At 48.1% G+C, this 20931-nt stretch overlaps 4 protein-coding genes across 4 annotated transcripts in view; 3 read left to right on the top strand and 1 right to left on the bottom strand.

Annotated features, from left to right (window-relative positions):
• The first annotated feature begins 5410 nt into the window (after positions 1 to 5410).
• LOC140189350 (histone H2B 1/2-like) lies at positions 5411 to 5785 on the top strand. Its single transcript, XM_072246095.1, has one exon. The coding sequence runs from the start codon at positions 5411 to 5413 to the stop codon at positions 5783 to 5785; it is 375 nt and encodes a 124-aa protein (XP_072102196.1).
• Positions 5786 to 6714: 929 nt separating this feature from the next.
• Positions 6715 to 20931, top strand: part of LOC140189349 (uncharacterized) — a 149944-nt gene continuing 135727 nt past the window's right edge. The window contains exon 1 of the mRNA XM_072246094.1: positions 6715 to 7094. Coding sequence (XP_072102195.1) covers positions 6715 to 7094 — 380 coding nt within the window. The remainder of the gene's footprint in view (positions 7095 to 20931) is intronic.
• LOC140189090 (histone H1-like) lies at positions 18429 to 19162 on the top strand. Its single transcript, XM_072245790.1, has one exon. The coding sequence runs from the start codon at positions 18452 to 18454 to the stop codon at positions 19160 to 19162; it is 711 nt and encodes a 236-aa protein (XP_072101891.1). The 5' UTR covers positions 18429 to 18451.
• LOC140189011 (histone H3) lies at positions 20120 to 20530 on the bottom strand. The gene has a single exon (XM_072245682.1). The coding sequence runs from the start codon at positions 20528 to 20530 to the stop codon at positions 20120 to 20122; it is 411 nt and encodes a 136-aa protein (XP_072101783.1).

Here is a 20931-nt window from a genome sequence, read left to right as displayed (position 1 = left end):
CCTCGTATACTGTCGCAATGAGGCCACACTCGGGTAGGAGGAACAGCACCTTGTATTCTGTCTGGGCAGCCTCCAACCTGATGGCATGAACATTGATTTCTTGATCTTCCGGTCCCCTCCCTCAACATTCCCAATCCCCCTTTCCCTCTCATTGTTTGCCTATCGCCTCCCTCCGGTGTTCCTCCCCCCCCCCCCACCCCTTTTCTTTTATCCATGGCCTCCTGTTCTCTCCTGTCAGATTCCCCCTTCTCCAGCCCTGTATCTCTTTCACCAAACAACTTCCCAGCTCTTTACTTCATCCCTCCCCCTCCCAGTTCCACCTGTCACTTTGTGTTTCTCTCTCCCCTCCCCCACCTTTAAAATTTACTCCTCATTGTTTTTTCTCCAGTCCTGCTGAAGAATCTCGGCCCAAAATGTCAGCTGTACTTTTATCCACAGATGCTGCCTGGCCTGCAGAGTTTCTCCAGCATGTTGTGTGTGTTCCTTGAATTTCCAGCATCTGCAGATTTTCTCCTGTTTATTTCTCAATGTCAACAGGCACTTTGTGTGACAACTGTCAAAGTCCCACTCACTTTGAAATGCAGATATGAAACTCGAGGTTCAGCAGATGCTGGGAATAAACTGTAAACTGACACACACCAAGTACTGCGGGAACTCAGCAGGTCAGGCAGCAGCTAAACAGAGGAATAAACAGTCTAGATAGGATGAAGTGTCTTGGCCCATAATATCAACTATTTATTCCTTCGCATAGATGCTGCCAGGGCCACTGACTCCCTCCAGCACTTTGCAAACATAAACCTCTTTTTATCAATCAGTTTCCAAATGTTGCTGAACTTTCATTTGCAGCCTCATCCTCCTGGTCTGATTCCCTCCTCCTACTCCACGTAAACTCGAGCCTCCATCACATCTGGAGCCCCAAAGCCCTCATTTGTGCTGACCCCTCTTGTTTCTGCTCCACCATTCTGCTGTCGTACTTTAGAGGAGAGTGTTGTATTGCAACAGCCCGGCAGGGTGAGGCACAGCCCTTCGAAATCAGTGAAAATAACACACAACAATGAACAGAGCGGGACAGGAAGATTTTAACCACAACACTTCATCCTTGGTCCAGAGCTGTGAGGGATGAGGAATATTTGGGACAAAACCCTTGTGAATTCATCTTCTGCAGTTTCCAGAAAGTTCGGGATTTAATTCAAAGTAAACCTGTTCATTCACAGACCGGTGAGCAGTTGCAAGCTGAATTTTATAGGGTGAGTGAGTGGTGAACGGCAGGGATGGGTTTGAAAGCTCTGCTGTGCAACAGGAATATGAGCAGGTACCAGATGAACTGAGTGGCCTGTCTACTGTACATTAGCTGTGTGACAGGCAGGAAGCACCTGAGACACAGGATCTGAAATAGAACTGATTAATGTGTCACAGATCCACAATATTAAACACCAGTGTTGTTTAAAACTAACATCAGCAGAACGAACCCTCCAATGCTCAGTGATCAGTTGCAATATCTGCAGAATCTGACACTAACAGTCTCACATGAACTTCCAACTAGATTCAGTCACCATGATGATTAAAATGTTCACATGGAGCTTATTTCAACTTCCTCCCTGCTGTGAAGTTGCCAGTGTTTCAGCAGGTGGGATGACTGCATAAACTTCCTTACCGACACAAGACCGAAGTGTGTCCTCTATGTATTATAAACTCACTGGAGCCTCACAAAGTGGGTTAACTGAATGAATCTCCTCCCACACTCGGAGCAGGTGTGAAGCTATACTGAGAGACCGAGACAACAGAGCCAAGTACAGCTGCTCACCGGCGTGAACTGCCTGGTATTGTAATAGCTCATGTGACTGAATAAATCCCGCCCCACACAGGGAGCAGGTGAATGTCCTCTCCCCGTGTGAACTTGCTAGTGTTGTAAGAGGTCATGTGACTGAATCAATCCCGTCCCATGCACAGAGCAGGTGAATGGCCTCTTCCCGTGTGAACTGGCTGGTGTTGTAAGAGCTCATGTGACTGAATGAATCCTGTCCCACACACGGAGCAGGTGAATGGCCTCTTCCCGTGTGAACTTGCTGGTGTATCTGCGGGTGCAGTGGCCTGGTGAATCCCTTGCGGTGAATGTCAGCTCACCAGTATCAACACTGGCCATTTATCAGGTCAGATCAAGGACATGTCCACGTATTGGGGTTCTCCTTGCAAAGACTGGTGTGCTGTCTTCTCAACCATCTCATCCTTCACATTCAATGGTTGGTAGCATTCGAATGTTGGGGAACTGACAAACACGTGAGAACCGACACACTGTTGTGTTTGAGATTCTCAGACAAAAAATTCTGTCTTTTCTGCCCTGTAAAATGTTTGCAAAGAAGATCACAGGTGAAAGAGAATACACCTCAGCTGAGATTATTTTAGTTTTCATGTTGATGTCTGATGTCACACTGTTACAGTGAGGCTGAACACAGTTTGGAGGATCAACATTTGTAACTGGGCATAGTTCAGGCATCAGGACACAACATCAAATTCTCTGTTTTCCTCTCTGCCCATCAAGCTGTGACTTGGGTCAGTGTGTCTCTCTCCATTAGTATAGTTTCACATTCTGGGTATCTCCCACAGACCTACTAAAGCACACAATACAAACAGAGCTGCTTTGTGAGAGTTTCTGCTGATTATGACCCTGCTGGCATTCGACCATGGTAAACTCAGAGTCAGCAATACCATTGAAGCTGAAGAGAATGTGATCAGGCTTTCTGGGTGCAGGTTGACACTGCGGTATTCTTGTGGTGTGAATGCTACTGGTACCCAGTATGTTATTGTGGGTTTTTGCAAATAAAATGGCATGAGGCATTTTATGTTTAAGGACAACTATAACGACTCATTTATTGTTCTCCAAACACAGAAACAAAGCACGGTTTTAAAAAAATCACCTAATTACATCATAACATCTGTCCAGCCTCTTAAAGAGAAACACAGCTCAATGTTGGTGGTTGTTAATTCTGCGTGTTTCCACCCATTTCATTACCCTACACAGACACCCGCTTCCCCCCAAGTCCTCTCACTCTGTGATCTTTATAGCAGTTTATTTCCTTTCAATTTCACTTGCAGGATGTTATGGACAAACACATCAAGATATATCAGTGCTTCCAAGGGTGTTGCCATTTACTGTGGAGTTTCCTCCAACATTGGACCTGTAAACTCCTCACACTTGTCCAGATTAAACTCTGTCCCCCATTTCCTCATCCATGATTCCAATTGATCTACATCCAGTTCTGTCTGTTTGACAACCTTCCTCACCACCCACAAATGCACCCACATTTGTGTCATCAGCGATCTGATCAGCCCATGTGTGTTTTAATCTGATCAGACAGAGGTCCCATCACTGATCACTCTGGACACATGGGTTACGTATCTACAGTCAAAATCATTCTCAATTCCATCAGCCCGAATGTTGCTACACGCTACACACCATTCAACCCCCCCCCCCCCCCCCCACCCCGTGCCATGCAGAGACTCGAGGAAAGTTACATATTTATCACAAGACCAGAGTTGGATTCAATAGTCTGGACTTGTTGCTCTGGAGGCTCTGCTCCACAGTCCATTCAGATTAGTACAATGTAACCAGACACATCATCGCTGATACACTGATGTACAGCATTGTGGCACAAACAGGAGAAAATCTGCAGTTGCTGCAAATCCAATCAACACAGACAAAAGAACTGAGCAGGCCAGGTAGCACCTGTAGAACAAAAAACTACAGTCAAAGTTTCCGTACAAAACCCTTCGGCAAGACTGGAGATGAAAAGACGAGGAATAGATTTAAAAGGTGGGGGTAGGGATGAGAGAAAACAAGGTGATCGGTGAACCCTGAAAGGGGAGGAATGAAGTAAAGAGCTGGGAAGTTGATTGGTGAAAGAGAGAAAAGGCCATGGAAGAAAAGGGGGGAGGAGCACAAGAGGGAGGTGATGGGTGGGCAAGATGAGAGAAGAAAAGGGGATGAGAATTGGTGAGGGGGAGGGAGCATTACCAGAAGTTTGAAAATTTAATGTTCATGCTATCAGTTCGAAAGTTACCCAGACAGAAAATATTGTTCTTCCAAGCTGTGTAGCCTCATCGCATTGTATGATTTTACTTAAAAAGCAAACTTGATTTAATCAAAGAGTTCAATTGTAAGAATGAGTCTCTAAGAACGTTATAAATTTACACTGCATGAGAGATTGGAAGATACATTGCGAAGTCCAACTCTCACACTATACCAGAGACTGACAGGTACAGAATGAACCCCATACTCTCGCACTGTACCAGAGACTGACAGGGACAGAATGAACCCCACACTCTCGCACTGTACCAGAGACGGACAGGTACAGAATGAACCCCACACTCTCGCACTGTACCAGAGACTGACAGGTAGAGAATGAACCCCACACTCTCACACTGTACCAGAGAATGACGGGTACAGAATGAACCCCACACTCTCACACTGTACCAGAGACTGACGGGTACAGAATGATCCCCACACTTTCGCACTGTACCAGAGACTGACGGGTACAGAATGAACCCCACACTCTCACGCTGTACCAGAGACTGACGGGTACAGAATGAACCCCACACTCTCACGCTGTACCAGAGACTGACGGGCACAGAATGAACCCCACACTCTCACACTGTACCAGAGACTGACAGAGACAGAATGAACCCCACACTCTCACACTGTACCAGAGACTGACGGGTACAGACATTCTGTTGTTTAACAAACCTGGACAACCCTCATCACCATCTCAGTACAGCACCGCTTTGACCACTTTATACTACAATGGACTCTTGTTCAAATTCTGTTACCTCTTTGTAATTCTGTAGTGCATGTTTTTATCTTGTGAATGGTGTGTCTCTGAATCTGTGTGTCTATGAATCTGCTGCAAGCAAGTTGCATATGACAATAAACGACTTTCAACCTCACACAGAAATGGGTCTCATGATGACAATTGGACCTTCAATCTCCTGCTGCCCTGTTTCATTACATAAACGTTTTATATTATCGAGTGTGTGTTTTTCTCATTCCTTCTGCTTTTCTCGCAGACACAATGAGCCAAATGCCGAATACTGCTCCTGTGCCTTATGGTCCATTTTGTACGTTAGATTTCCTTCCTGAGGAATTAACCGGCAGCGGCAACTCACCGGATTCCAGTTCCCAGTCCGCAGTTTTACCCAAGCGAACCGGGGCAGTCAAGAGAGAGAGTTATGATTAGTTGAGCGTGTGCCTTCAGAGAGCCAATCAAATGACTTTACTGTATGAATAGAATCTTCAAATAGCCATTGGGAATCCAAGGCCTCCCATTCCTCATTAGCATACTGTTCCGGGCGCTGCCTATTTAATTCGTGCTCCGAGTGAGTTCTGCTTCTTCAGGGTCTGAAACCGACGGAAGAAATGCCTGAGCCTGCGAAACCCTCTCCGAAGAAGGGCTCCAAGAAAGTTTTGTCCAAACCAGCGGGCAAGGCAGGGAAGAAGCGCAAGAGGCTGAGGAAGGAGAGTTACTCCATCTATATCTACAAAGTGATGAAGCAGGTTCACCCCGATACTGGCATCTCCTCCAAGGCCATGAGCATCATGAACTCGTTCGTCAACGATATCTTCGAGAGAATCGGGGGCGAGGCTTCCCGCCTGGCCCACTACAACAAGCGGTCAACCATCACCTCACGGGAGATCCAGACCGCCGTGCGCCTGCTGCTGCCCGGGGAGCTGGCCAAGCACGCCGTGTCCGAAGGGACAAAGGCGGTGACCAAGTACACCAGCTCCAAGTAAAGCTCCCCAGTGCGATGATCGAAAACACAACGGCTCTTTTAAGAGCCACTCACGATTTCACTGAGAGGGTTGTACTAAAATTTAGACACTAAATTGCACACATTTTATGTCTTGTGTCTTTTACAAGAGCTAAGGTAGGGTTGGAGTATCCGGTTCATCTCCGTATAATCCCCGTGCTTTACATTCCTCCCACTGCCCTGACGCGGACTTGTTACCTTCCCATCCTCATCAGTCCGCCCCTGCCGGTATCCATGTCGAGCGGAGGATTGCTGCCGTTGCTGTTTTAGCTGCGGGTTCAGGAGTTTATTAGTTACAGTTGGGTAACTTCTCTGAATATTATTTCAATGCGAGGCCTGAACGAGTTCATGATTGTTTCATAGAACATTTTTAAATTGTAGACTAGCCGCTGGTCACAGTTTGAGAAGAGCCGTTTGTCCATAACCTGATAACGTTTACAGAATGACCGGCACCGGACAGAAGCTGAGATTCAGTTTTACTCGGTTCCGTTACGGGTTGAATGAAATTAGAGAATTGAGTTCTCAGATATTTCAATATCAACTACACTTGCATTAAATGTGCCCGGTTTCAGTAACGGGGAAATGCGAACACTCAGTCGTCAAACAGATCAGCAATTATTTAATTTCTGATTAAATCTGAACAAGAGATTTATTTTTTTGGCGGGTTTTTTCGAAATTTCAGTGCACTTTGGGGAGGAGACGGTTACTTTCCGCGCTTCTATCTTTACGGACTGCTGATTGGTGATTAAGGCAGCTCTTCGATTGGGATGTTTCTCTTCACCAATGAGAATAAGCACGGTTACACCAATCACAAACATCAGTTTGCATTCTCAAAGAAGGTATAAAAAAGGCGAGATGGGGCGGGGCGAGCATTCTTTCATCCTCGGTGGAGCAGTTACTGTGATTGTGGAAATGTCTGGACGTGGAAAAGGCACCGCTGGCAAAGTTCGGTCCAAGGCCAAATCTCGCTCATCTCGGGCTGGACTGCAGTTCCCGGTCGGCCGGGTTCACAGACTCCTAAGAAAGGGCAACTATGCTGAGCGGGTGGGTGCCGGAGCCCCGGTCTATCTGGCTGCTGTACTCGAGTATCTGACAGCCGAAATCCTCGAATTGGCCGGCAATGCGGCCCGCGACAATAAGAAAACCCGCATCATCCCCCGACACCTGCAATTGGCCGTCCGCAACGACGAGGAGCTGAACAAGCTGCTGGGAGGGGTGACTATCGCTCAGGGCGGTGTGTTACCCAATATCCAGGCCGTGCTGTTGCCCAAGAAAACCGGCGGTGCCAGTAAGTGAAGCGACGTAAGCTGAACCTATTTACCCAAAGGCTCTTTTCAGAGCCACTCACGGTGTCTGTGGAAGGGCTGAGCAGCGGGTGATTTCCGTTCAGAGTAACTGGACTCTGTATCTGTCACAGTTCAATGTCCGTCACGTTTCTTCCGCGAAGTAAACCGATATATATCTGCACAGAAATCGGTCCGCTTCGGTCCTGACTCATTTCCCCTCTCTGCCGGCGCAATGGAGCTCTCCCCTTGCGGAGAGTCAGCGGGTTCACTAGGCCCAGGGTCGTGAAATTAATTTCCAGAGTCAGCCCCCGGACAGAGAATTTAATCTCCGATCATTGAACGATCCGCTCTTCATGACTGAATCCGCGCTGGCTGGGTTTGACATTGCGGGTTGACCCGGGACCGTTCCGGTGTGCAGCTGGCGGGAAAATCGCCTGTTCGTTGCTTCATGAGAATTCCCACCGCCTCACAGAACAATAATCTTTACATTTATCTACAAAAGTGCATTTACCCTGTGGAACTGACAGTATTTACTGGAAATCTCGTCCACCCAGGTCTCTGAAACATAAATGAATATTTTGCGAGAGAGTTTGGTCAGATCTCCCGAGAGGCTCCCTCTGTGAGGCGGTGGGTCGCTCTGAGAACAGACTTTGGTTTGTGCCAGGGAGGGGGTGGGTGGGTGGGTCGAGGTCTCCAGCACCGAAGGACCCGTCACTTGTCGAGTCTGATTTCCCTCAAAGAGGTTCAGTGTTGTCCTGTCTCTGGTAGGAACTTCGAAATACTGATTGAGAAGAATCTCCTGGGCACATTGAATAAATTCTGATCCACCAAACCCTTGGCATTACGGCTGTCCCAGTCAGCGTGAGAGAAGTTGAAATGTCCCTCTATTACAACCTTGTTGACTCCTGATATTTGATGGCCAATAATACAATCCCATCAAAACCCTAGAACAGCACAGCACAGTACAGGCCTTTCAGCCCTCGATGTTGTGCCGACCCTTAGATTCCTTTCAAAAAAGTACTAAACACACACTACTCCGTAACCCTCTGTATTTCTTTCATCCATGTCCCTGTCCAAGAGGCTCTTAAATTACCCCTCATGTTTTAGCCTCCACCACCGTCCCTGGCAAGTCATTCCAGGCACCCACAACCCTCTGTGTAAAAAAATTTACCCCTGAATGCTGCCCTAAACTTCCCTCCCTTGACTTTGTCCATATGCCCTCTGGTGTTTGCTATCCCTTCCTTACTTCAATATTATTGGGACAATCTCCAAGTACCACTGAGATGTTCTCTCTGATCAAGCACATCTCTTCCTCCTCTTCCCTCCACTCCATCATACCTGTAGCATTTGTACTGTGAAATGCCACAGGTATTTGTGGCATTTGTTGCCCCTTGCACAACCATTTATCATTCGGGATATAATATCCCAGCATCGTGCATGAATCCATGCCTGGGGCCATCTGCTGTTCATAAACACAGGACAGTACAGGAGTAGCACTTTGGCCCTTCTCTACATATTCCTGTGCCTGTCTGAGATTTCCTTAAATACTCCTGTGTTCTCTGCCTCTGCCACCACCCCTGACAGTGCATTCAAAACCTCCACTACTCTGTTTTCTTCACATCCCTCCTCTGACCTTAAATACATGCCAACTAGTAGAAGGCAATTCACTCCTGTGAAAAGTATTGCTAGCTATCTACACCAACTATGAACTGCAAACATCTATAAATTTCTATCAACTCGCTCCTGAGCTGACGCCACTAGAGGAAAAAGCTCCAGCATGTACAGCCTCTCCTCACCGAACACCACCTCCAGACCAGACATCCTGGTAAACCACCTCTGCACCTGCTCCACAACCTCCACACGCTTCCAATAATGAGGTGACCAGAACTGAGCACTGTACTCTCAATGTGGCCTCACCAGCTTTTAGAAACCTGTAACATAATGTCCTGGTGCTTGAACTCAATGCCTTGCCTGAGGAAGACAAACATGTCATACATGACTTCACCTCCCTGTCAAACTGTGCTCGCAGTTTCAGTGAGACTGTGTGCTTGGACCCCAACATCCTTCTCTTTGTCAATACTGTCAATGTTCCTGCCATATCAGCAACTGTTCAATATCCTGCTGTATCGCTTGGAACTCTTCTGTGCAATGACCAGTGCCACCAAATTGCGTGTCATCTGTAAACCTGCACTACTACATTTTTATCCACATCATTTACATCACGAACAACCGATGTCCCAGTACAAACCTCTCTGGTTGACGACTCATCACAGACCTCCACCCAGAACAGGACCCATGCACCACTAACCACTCTCTTCCATGGGAAAGACAATCAGCCACCTCACTGTGGACTCATCCTAAATTCCAACCCATCTGTTGATTTACCCAGAACGATCACCCTGGCTGACAGCCCTCACCCGGTAAGCTTCAGAGCCAGTCTCAGTGACAGGACATCCCCCAGCAGTAGCAAAAAGAGGTTCAGTGTTGCTGAGGGGAATGGCCACAGGAGCTTGCTGTACTGAGGGCCTGTTCCCGTTACCTCTCCTCGCAGTCACTCAGCTACCTGCTGCCTGTACCTCAGGAGAGACCACCTCACTGAAACTCCAATCTGTAATACACTCAGTGCCCTGTCTGGTCCTCAGTATGTCCACCTTCAGCTCCACTTCCTTCATACAGTCAGTGAGGAGCTGGATCTGGGTGCACATCCCACGGTGTAGTCCTCAGAGACACTGAGAGTCTCTTTTGTGTCACAAGGCCCACAGGGTGAACACACCACTGCCCCAGCTGATTACTCCACTGTCCTCAGTCTGAAAGTAAAGCATGAAAGCACGACTTCTCAGATCTTAACAGTCTGTCTTCTCAGCCTCCTCTCACTGAAGCCTCTCAAGCAAATGCTTCAACTCCCCAGCGTTACATTAAATCTTGCCTCATCGTTGTGGGCCAAGGGATCTATCCTGTACTGTTCTATGTTCTTCTACCTGTGTACTAAATTTTAGACGACAGTGTTATGGGGAAAGGCTTTTCACTGTCTGTCCTAACAACACCCCTCACAATCTGGCACACCCTCTCAGATTCTGCTCCTTTCTGAGGAAAGGAAACTCAAACCATCCAATCTGACATCATTGATTGGAAGGGGACACTAGCAGGGATGACGGCAAAGTAGCAGTGGCATGAATTTCTGGGGGCAAGTTGGTGAGATAGTTCCCTTGTAGACGAAGTAGTATTCTACAGTCCGGATAATGCAGATTTGACAATGGAAATCTTTATCCAACATATAAGCCAAAGACAAAATTGCAGCTAAAATTATTGGGAAGTTAGAGAATTGGGAAGCTTTTTAAAACCAACAAGGTCAACTGAAAAGCCATAACAAGGGGTAAAAGATGGAATACGAAAGTCAGCTAGCCAATAGTAGTAAAGAGGATACCAAACGTTTACTCAGATAGATGAAGAGCAAAATGGAATTGAGAGTAGATATCAGAGCGCAGAAAGCTGATGCTGGAGAGGTAGTAACATGGTGCAGGGAAATGACAGACAAACTGAGTAAGTATTTTGCATCAGTCTTCACTGTGGATGACAAAAGCAGTATGCTGGAAGTCCAAAAGAGTCAGAGGGCAGAAGTGAGAGAAGTAGCCATTACTAGAAGGTGTTTGTGAACCTGAAAAATCTGAAGGTAGATAAATCACCGGGACCAGATTGTCTACAACAGTGCTATGAAAGCGCTGCTTGAAGAGATTGTGGAGGCATTTGAAATGATTCTCCAAGAATCACTGGATTCTGGCATGGTTCCAGAGGACAGGAAAATTGCAAATGTCACTCCACTCTTAAAGAAGGGAGGGAAGCAGAAGCTAGAAAATCACAGGCCAGTTAGTCTGACCTCAGTGGCTGCAGAGATGTTGGAGTCGATTGTCAAGGACGTGTTTTTGGGGTACTTTAAGTCACATGATAAGATAAGCCATAGTCAGCATGGTTTCCTTGAGAGAAAATCTTGGCTGCCAAATGTGTTGAAATGCTTTGAAGAAATAACAAGCAGGATAGAGAATGGAGAATCAGTGGATGGGTGGGTGTTGTTTACTTGGATTTGCAGTAGACGTTTGACAAGGTGCTGCACATGAGGCTGCTTAACAAGTGAAGAGCTCATGATGTTACAAGAAAGATACAGGCTGATTTCCAGGGGTCAGAGTGGTAATAAAATGAGCCTTTGCTGGTTGGCTGCAGTGTTCTACAGGGATCATTTTTAGGACAGCTTCTTTTTACCCTATATGTCAATAATAATTTGAATAGCGAAATTGATGGCTTTGTGGCCAAGTTTTTGGACATGACGAAAATAGGTGGAGGGGCAAATAGTGCTGAGGAAGCAGAGAGGCTACAGAAGGTCTTAGGCAGATTACGAGAATGGATAATTAATGTCAAATGGGATACAGTGTCGAGAGAACTAGAATAGAAGAACCAGTGATGTCATGTTGAGGCTTTATAAGGCACTGGTAAGGACTCACTTGGAGTATTGTGAGCAATTCTGAGTCCCTTATCTAAGAAAGGGTGTGAAGGTTCAGAGGACGTCATGAGAAAGACTCTGGGATTGAAAGGGTTATCATATGAAGACCATTTGAATGTTCAGGGCCTGTACTCACCAGAATTCAGATGAATGAGAGGGAATCTCATTGAAACCTCTCAAATGTTGAAAGGCCATGGTCGAGTGGATATGGAGATGACATTTCCAATGGAGGGGGAGTCTAGGATCAGAGGGCATGGCCTCAGAATAGAGGGACATCCATTTAAACAGAGATGAGGAGGAATTTCCTGTCAGAGAGTGGAATTCATTGCCAGAGGCAACTGTGGAGGCCGTCATTGAGTATATTTAAGGAAGGGGTTGATAGTTTCTTGATTAGTCAGGGCATAAGGGATTTGGGGCAGGTCAGGAGATTAGGATTGACAGGGAAATGGATGAAATGACAGAGCAGTCTTAATGGGCCAAATAGACTAATTCTGCTCCTGTATTTTACGGTCACACAATGGAAAGGCAACATCCTGGTAAATCTGCTCTACACTGTCAGGAAGGTTCATTCCTGCTCCCTCGGATTGACAGGGGGATGGGGACGAGAGCAAAAGGTTACAGATTACAGTGCAATCATGTTCGTCCAACAGTGTGTTCACCAGAACAGCGCCCAGTATGCAGCGGTGTGGGAAAATAAATATTACCAAGCCGGTGCCTGATATCTCCTTGTTAATCTACTATCTCTTTACTTTCTGCCATTAAATCCCGCTCTATCTCCCAGATTCACTGTGCTTTACAAATGAAGCTAAAATTCTCAGCAATAAATTGATTCATATTAAACATCTCAGCATTAGATTTCACATCTGTCTAGTTTTATACCGTACCTCGCTCATTTCCATTTTCCACATCTTTATTGTTTTCGTTTACAAGAGGTTCATTTTCCCTCCAGTTACAGTTTCGACACCAAAATCCCTCCGTGCACAGTGACGGCCCGCTGCCGCTCCTCTGATTGACAGCTACATCGCTCCTCCCCCCGGGCTGCGGCCGTGATGTCACGTGACAGGACAGCATCTTGCGGAAAGACGTCTCAGAGCCAGGGTGCAGTCTTGGAAAAGTCCCCAGGGTCGGGGAGGGCCCTGGACCCGGGGTCGAGTTGAGGTTTCCCCCGCCAAGCGGCCCTTTTCCATGAAGAGTACATTGACCCATTTGCAGCTTTACCAGCGGCTCCTTTGATTGACAGCTCACTCTGCCCCGCCTCCTGGGCCGCTGCAAATGGGAGGTGAGGCTTCCTCCCCCCGGCGGGGCGGCAGCGACTGAACTGAAGGGTCGGTCTGAACTTGCTGCCCTTTGGAAGAATGAGAGGTGATGGAATGGGCCACAGAGGTGCTGAGACGAGCTGCTCCTTGTTCTCTGCCATTGCCATGTGGATGTGGGAGCGGACTGGTGGACCTGACTGCGCCTCCACTGTGAACATCGGCTTCTTCTCTTCCTGCCTGCCGACCGGTAACAGTGAGTGTCCGTCTGAGTTTCAACACACAACACACGTGGGACAGTCCGGCACAGGGAAAGGCCCTTCAGCCCACAGTGTCTGCACTGACCACAACTGATCCCATCTGGCTGAACCTGTCCATATCCCTCCAGTCCCTGCCTGTTTGTGCCTGACCAAACACCTCTTAAACTTTACTAGTTACCACCTGCCACCACACCAGCTTCCGTGTCCAGCACATAATTCTCTGAAACTTCTGCCATCTCCAACAGGATCCCACCACCAAACACATCTCTTTGCTTTCCACAGGGATTGCTCCCTACACAACTACCTTGTCCATTGGCCTTGTCACCGAAACATCAACCGTCTCAACCTCACCACTCCTCTCTCCTGTTCCAACCTCACTCCCTCTGAACACACTGCCCTCCACTCTCTTCACACTAATCCCAACCTCACCATCAAACATGCTGACAAAGGTGGTGCCGTAGTAGTCTGGCGGACGGACCTCTACCTTACTGAGGCAAAAGGTCAGCTCTCTGACACCTCCTCTTACTTACCACTGGAACAGGACCCCATCAAAAAACATCAAACCATTGTCTCCTGCACCATCACCGCCCTTATCAACTCAGGAGACCTTCCATCCTCAGCCGCTAAACTCATTATTCCCACACCCTGTACCGCTCGGTTTTACCTCCTCCCAAAGATACACAAGCCTGATTGCCTGCTCCTGTCCCACTGAACTTGTATCTGCCTAACTGGACTCCATTTGGTCACCCATAGTTCAGTCCCTCCCCACCTACATCTGGGATACATCTCATGCCCTCCACCTCTTCAATAACTTCCAATTCCCCAGTCCCAGACCATACATTTTTACTATGGATGTCCAATCCTTATACACCTCCATTGCCCATCAAGAAGGCCTCAAAGCCCTCCGCTACTTCCTGGATAATAGACCTCACCAGTTCCCCACCACCACTACCCTCCTCCAGTTGGCGGAACTGGTTCTCACACTCAATAACTTCCCTTTTGGCTCTTCCCACTTTCTTCAGACTAAAGGTGTAGCTATGGGAACTCACATGGGACCCAGCTACGCCTGTCTCTTCGTTGGTTATGTGGAACAGTCTGTGCTCCAAACCTATTTTGGTACTGCTTCCCAACTTTTCCTTCGGTACATTGACAACTACATTGGTGCTGCTTCCTGCACCCGTGCTGAGCTCATCAATTTCATCGACTTTACCTCAAACTTCCACCCAACCCTCAAATTCACTTACTCTATCTTGGACACTTCTCTCCCCTTTCTCGATGTCTCGGTCTCCATCTCTGGAGACAGACTGTCCACTGACATCTTCTACACGCCCACTGGCTCTCATAACTACCTTGACTATACCTCTTCCCACCCTGCCACATGCAAAACTGGCACTCCCTATTCCCAGTTCCTCTGTCTCTGCCGCATCTGCTCCCAGGATGAGGCTTTCCGTTCCAGGACATCTCAAATGTCATCTCTCTTTAAGGATCGTGTTTTCCCTTCTACCGTCATCAATGATGCCCTCACCCACATCTCCTCCATTTCCCGCACTTCGACCCTCACCCCATCCTCCCGCAACCACAACAGGGACAGAGTTCCCCTTGTCCTCACCTACCACCCCACCAGCCTCCGGATCCAGCACATTATCCTCCGCAACTTCCGCCACCTTCAACAGGACCCCACCACTAAGCACATCTTTCCCTCTCCACCCCTCTCCGCTTTCCACAGGGATTGGTCCCTCCACGACTCCCTTATCCACACGTCCATCCCCACTGATCTCCCGCCCGGCACTTATCCCTGTAAGTGTAAGGGCTACACCTGTCCCTACACCTCATCTCTTGCAACCATTCAGGGCCCCAAACAGTCCTTCCAGGTGAGGCCACACTTCACTTGTGAGTCTGTTGGGGTCATCTATTGCATCCGGTGCGGCCTCCTCTACATCGGTGAAACCCGACGCAGATTGGGGGACCACTTCGTCGAGCACCTCCACTCCATCGGCCACAACAGACAGGATCTCCCGGTAGCCATCCACTTCAACTCTGCTTCCCATTTCCATTCAGATATGTCCATCTATGGTCTCCTCTATTGCCATGATGAGGCTAAACTCAGGTTGGAGGAGCAACATCTCATATACCGTCTATGTAGTGTCCAGCCCCTTGGTATGAACATAGAATTCTCCAACTTCCAGTAATTCCCTCCCCCTCCCTTCCTCCATCCCTATTTCACTCTACCCCTCCCCCAGCTCCCTCATTGTTCCGCCTCCTTCTTCTATCACCCATTGTTTTCAGGGCTATGACATCATTGCTTCCCCTCCCCCACCCCTTTGTTCTTCAAATTACTGGTCTATCAGTTGACGCTACAAGCATTCTTCAAATCCTTACCCATCTCTCATTCTTCAGTCCTGATGAAGGGTTCCGGCCCGAAACGTCCACTCATCGTTTCTGACTGATGCTGCCCGACCTGCTGAGTTCATCCAGCGTACTGAAAGTGTTACTTCTACCTTGTCCATTCATCCTTCCCGCTGATCTCCCTCCTGGCGCTTATTCTTGCAGGCAGAATAAGTGCTACACCTGCCCCTACCCCTCACTACCTTTCAGGGCCCTCAACAGTCCTTATAGGTGGTGCTGCCTCACCTGGAAGTCTGTTGGGGTGATATACTGTGTTCAGTGCTCCTGGTGTGGCCTCCTACATATCGATGAGACCCGACGTAGATTGGGAGACCACTTCACCATGGATCAGCACTCCATCCACCAGAGCAGTGGCCACCCATTTTAATTCCACTTCCCGTTCCCATTCTGATATGTCCAGTGATGGCCTCCTCCAGAGTCGTGATGAGGCCACGCTTCAGTTGGAGAAACAACTCCTTATATTCTGTATAAGGAGTTCACCTCCTAAATCTATTTTAAATATCCCCTCCCTCCATTTAATTAAAGCTCTGCTCTTGAGTATCTGACATTTGCTTCCTCTCACATCAACTCCATCCAGGGCTTTCAATATTCAATAGTTTTCAATACTATCCTCTGTCATTCCTCTAGACTCCAGCCAGTACAGGCCGAGAGCATCAAATGATCATTACGTCGTTGTCCCTTCAGTCCCGGGGTCATTCCCGTGAGTCTCCCCTGCAATGCCAGCAGCTGAAAAGTGACCCAAATCTGCTCATAATCCTCCAAATACGGTCTGACCAAACCCTTGTAAAGCCTCAGCATTTGATGTTTGTTTTTATATTCTAGTTCTCTTGAAATGAATGGAAACATTACATTTGCCTTCCTTATTCCTTATTGGACACGACCCACCCAGCCAACACATTTTTCGTCCCTCTTCCCTCCAGGAGAAGGTTCAGGAGTTTGAAGACTCGTACGGCCAGATTTGGGAACAGCTTCTTTCCAGCTATGATAAGACTGCTGAATGGATCCTGACCCGGATCTGGGCCGTACCCTCCAAATATCCAGACCTGCCTCTGGTTTTTTTTTGCACTACCTTACTTCCTATTTTTCTATTTATGATTTATAATTTAAATTTTTAATATTTACTAATTTTAACTATTTTTAATATTTAATATTTGTAATCCAGGGAGTGTGAAGCAGAGAACCAAATATTGCTGTGATGATTGTATGTTCTAGTACCAATTGTTTGGCGACAATAAAGTATAAAGTATAAAATATTACCAGCTCAACGTGCACATTGACCTTTAGGGGACCCCAAAGTCCCTTTGCACATCTGATTTCTCAATTCACTCCCTAATTACAAAGAGCTTACACCTTTATTTCTCCCACCAGAGTAAATGACCACACACCTCCTTACACTGTATTTCATCTGGCACTTCCTTGTCCATTCTCTAAATCTGTCCAAGTGCTACTGCAGGCTCCCTGCTTCCTCAGCATTGCCTGCCTTTACATCTCTCTTTGTGTCATCCACAGAGTTGGCCTTAAAACCATCAATTCTGGATTAGTCACTGTCTAGCTGTGGCCTGAGATGAAGCAACGATCTCTCCCCTGGCATCCACAGTGTATTTTCCAGCTTCCCACAAAGTACGGGAATGTACCTGGTAAGGCCCTGGAGAATTAAGAACCTTAATGCATCTTAAAGTGTGCAATACAGAACTCTGCCCATTTGAATGTGGTCTAAGACATTCCAGCTCATTTCAGACAAGTGTGAGGCGGTAAATATTGGAAAGTCAAACCAGTGTAGAGCTTACACTATGAATGATCGGTCATTGGGGAGTGTAATGGGCCGCAGAGATTTAGGGGTAAAGTGAACACACAGTTCATTGAAAGTTGTGTCACTTGTAGACAGGGTGATGAAGAACGGTGTTTAATATGCTGGTCTTCATTAGTCAGGGGATAGAGTATATCAGTTGGGACATTATGATACAGTTGTGTAAGTGACTGAAGGCCTCACTTGCCGATTTGTGTACAGCTCTTGTCACCGTTATAGGAAACGTGGTTAAACTGGGGAGAGCGTAGAACAGATTTCCAAGGATGTTTCCCGGACCTGAGGTTCTCAGTTACACAGAGTCTGGCCAGACAATGTCCTTTGTCCTTTATTCCTTGGAATCAGAATCAGATTTATCACCGTGCTATATGACGAGGAACCTGTCGTTTTATTCTGACAGCAGTACAGGCCTCTGAAGGTGCAGATGTGAACATTGTGTCAGTATAACGCCAAGAGATTCTGGGAATGGCCAACAACGCGGACAAAATGCTGGAGGAACCCAGCAAGTCAGGCAGCATCTCCCACCAGAGTCCTGATGAAGGGACTCGGCCCGAAATGTCGACTGTTTATTCTCACCATTGATGCTGCCTGACTTGCTAATTCAGAGACAGTGTTTTAAAGCGGCGGGCGGCTTAGACGAGTATCACTGTGTTTGTGGGTCCGAACACATCGCCAGATTTCCCAGCGCCTCCTGTACAAATTGAAAAGATTTCTCTGTTACGGGATGGCCCCACTCCCCAGCTCAGTCCCGAAGCGGGAATTAACCGCAAAGTTTTAGTTAGTTTCAAAATTTCAGCCGAAAAGCAGAGAACAGGTCAACAATATGGAGAGAGATCGCGGGCAGTGCAGTAATGAAACGGGTTAAAATAGAAAGTGCTGCCTTTAATCCCGATTAAACTCTCTTTCCAGCGAACTTTCCAGCCTCAGTGACGGACCGGGACCAGGCCGAGTCTCCGGAGTATCCGATTTCAATTGGAATCGGAGAGTTTTTGAGGAGAGAGAAACACAGAAAAATGAAGTCCCCGGGAACTGACAGCAGGATGTCTCCGCCCCGTCCGCTCGCTGCCTTTAAATTGCTCTGTGCCGCCGCCTTTCGCTTCATTTCTCATTCAGTCTGATTGTGAGAAGGATTTTCCAGAGTCGCCGACATGACCGAGACAGCACCCGCCGAAACGGCTCCTCCAGCCGCACCCGCCGCCGCAAAGAAGAGTCCCAAGAAGAAGGCGGCCGGCCGGAGCAAACCAGCCGGTCCCAAGCTGGGCGAACAAATCGATAAGATTGTGGCGGATTGTCGCGATAGGAAGGGGATGTCCGCTGTGGCCATCATGAAGGCTCTGACCAGCAGCGGTGTCGATGTGGGGAAACGTCGCGCCCAGATCAGGATGTGCATCAGGAAGAGAGTGGAAAGCGGCTCCTTGGTTCAGACCAAGGGCACGGGTCTTTCGGGATCCTTTAAATCCGGTCAAGGAAAAAGTGCCGTGAAAGCGGTGAAGAAAGCGAACAAGCCATCGGTAAAGAAATCTGCCATCAAGAAATCTCCCAGCAAGAAGTCTGGCGCCAAGAACCCAGCGGCTAAGAAAGCGGCAGCGAAGAAACCAGCGGCTAAAAAACCGGCAACTATGAAACCAGCGGCTAAAAAACCGGCAGCGAAGAAACCAGCGGCTAAAAAAGCGGCAGCTAAGAAACCAGCGGCTAAAAAAGCGGCAGCTAAGAAACCAGCAGCTAAAAAAGCGGCAGCTAAGAAACCAGCGGCTAAAAAAGCAGCAGCTAAGAAACCAGCGGCGCCGAAGCCAAAGAGCCCCAAGAAACTCACAGCCCCGAAGAAGAAGGCAGCCAAGAAGACAGCAGTCAAAAAGTGAATTGAGATATACTGTTTGTCAGTGTTTGAACCCAACGGCTCTTCTCAGAGCCACCCACATCTCAGAAAAGAGCTGATCGTGAATATTGTGATTCCCACGCCGGGTCTGAAAGAGTTTTGCGGGGGAACTTCTCGCATAAAACCCGATATTCCCGGTACCTCTCTGACATTCAGAGCGGCCGTGACGTCCCAGATTTGAAGTGAAACACTGCGTTTCACTCGGGCTGTGTGTGTGAGTGAGAGAGTGAGACCGGTGGGGTGGTCTGCAGGCCCAGTTCCTTCTCCCGCTCCAGGACAGCGTGACTGAGATTCCGCGCCTCGCATCGCAAAGCCCGATTCAGCTGAGTTGATTGGGAACTGCTGAAACCTATGTGAGAGGGGAGGGGGCGTCTTGAGAGAGGGATCGGTCTCTGGGGATGCACTGTAGGGGGAAGATGTATGATAAACTACCCGGTGACATTGCCGACTGACCTTTATTCAGTTACCAGCCACAAAACTACGTAAGAGTATTCACACAAAACACCAACATTAAATATGTACTGGAGAGTGAAATCAAATTAAAAAAACAATAAGCACAACTGCCTGGGGTCACCGCTCTCGGAAATCCCCCTCTCTACCCATCGCGACCGCATGCTCCCACTCCAAGGACAGCCGGACATGTCCGAAGTAAACAAAACAGAACAGCCGCAACAGCTGTACATGGCATGTTTGTAGAAGTGAAGGGCCAGGTGAGACCCTGACAGGGAGGGAGCGCGTTCATCTCCTGTCCCTCGCTGAATCAACCAGACGGCAGAGAACAGCTGATGATCGCGGTCAATCAGTGCAAAACCGAACAACCCCATCAGGAAGGCAGATCATCACTACGATAATACAATGATCAGCAAGCGACAGCCCTTTCCTTTGCTGTGGTAGTGGCTCTTAAAAGAGCCTTTTCTTGTGCTTGGTGTGGAGGCCGGGTTTAGGCGCGCTCCCCGCGGATGCGGCGGGCCAGCTGGATGTCCTTGGGCATGATGGTGACTCGCTTGGCGTGGATGGCGCACAGGTTAGTGTCCTCAAACAGCCCGACCAGGTAAGCCTCGCTAGCCTCCTGCAGGGCCATGACGGCCGAGCTCTGGAAGCGCAGATCGGTTTTGAAGTCCTGAGCGATCTCCCGCACCAGGCGCTGGAAGGGAAGTTTGCGGATGAGCAGCTCGGTGGATTTCTGGTAGCGCCGGATCTCCCGCAGAGCCACGGTGCCGGGCCGGTAGCGATGAGGCTTCTTCACTCCGCCGGTGGCTGGAGCGCTCTTCCGCGCCGCTTTGGTCGCCAACTGTTTGCGAGGAGCTTTCCCTCCGGTCGATTTACGCGCTGTCTGCTTGGTGCGGGCCATTCTCCTTCAGAACCGACAACACAAGCTGATGTACAGGAACAAGATAGACGAAACGCGCTCCGGAACGGGATTTTATACTGTTGGAAAGGATCCGCCCTTCAGCTCTGATTGGCTGAACCAGGTGTTTATTAAGGTTCCTTACTGCGATTGGTTGATTCATTTCCTGTAGGCTGGCGGCGAATAAAAATTTGCCGGGCGGTCGGACTTCATTCATGCAGAGTGATTGGCGCCGGATTAATTTCCAGCACCCAGCAACGGTGCTTGATTATTTTATTTACAACTAATTGTATGACGAATTATACAATTTCAGTTTAATTTAATAAATTTAATATCTAATTTCCTCAGTTAAGATTTAAATGCACAACTACGGAATCGTTCTCTAAACGAGTGAACTGATTTCT

This window comes from Mobula birostris, chromosome 28 (genome assembly GCF_030028105.1).
Source record: "Mobula birostris isolate sMobBir1 chromosome 28, sMobBir1.hap1, whole genome shotgun sequence".
Taxonomy (NCBI): Eukaryota; Metazoa; Chordata; class Chondrichthyes; order Myliobatiformes; family Myliobatidae; genus Mobula; species Mobula birostris.
This window is presented reverse-complemented; position numbering and strand designations above follow the sequence as displayed.

Excerpts from the sequence above, each read along its gene's own strand:
- LOC140189350 (XM_072246095.1), top strand. The coding sequence starts at position 5,411 with ATGCCTGAGCCTGCGAAACCCTCTCCGAAGAAGGGCTCCAAGAAAGTT.
- LOC140189090 (XM_072245790.1), top strand. The coding sequence starts at position 18,452 with ATGACCGAGACAGCACCCGCCGAAACGGCTCCTCCAGCCGCACCCGCC.
- LOC140189011 (XM_072245682.1), bottom strand. The coding sequence starts at position 20,530 with ATGGCCCGCACCAAGCAGACAGCGCGTAAATCGACCGGAGGGAAAGCT.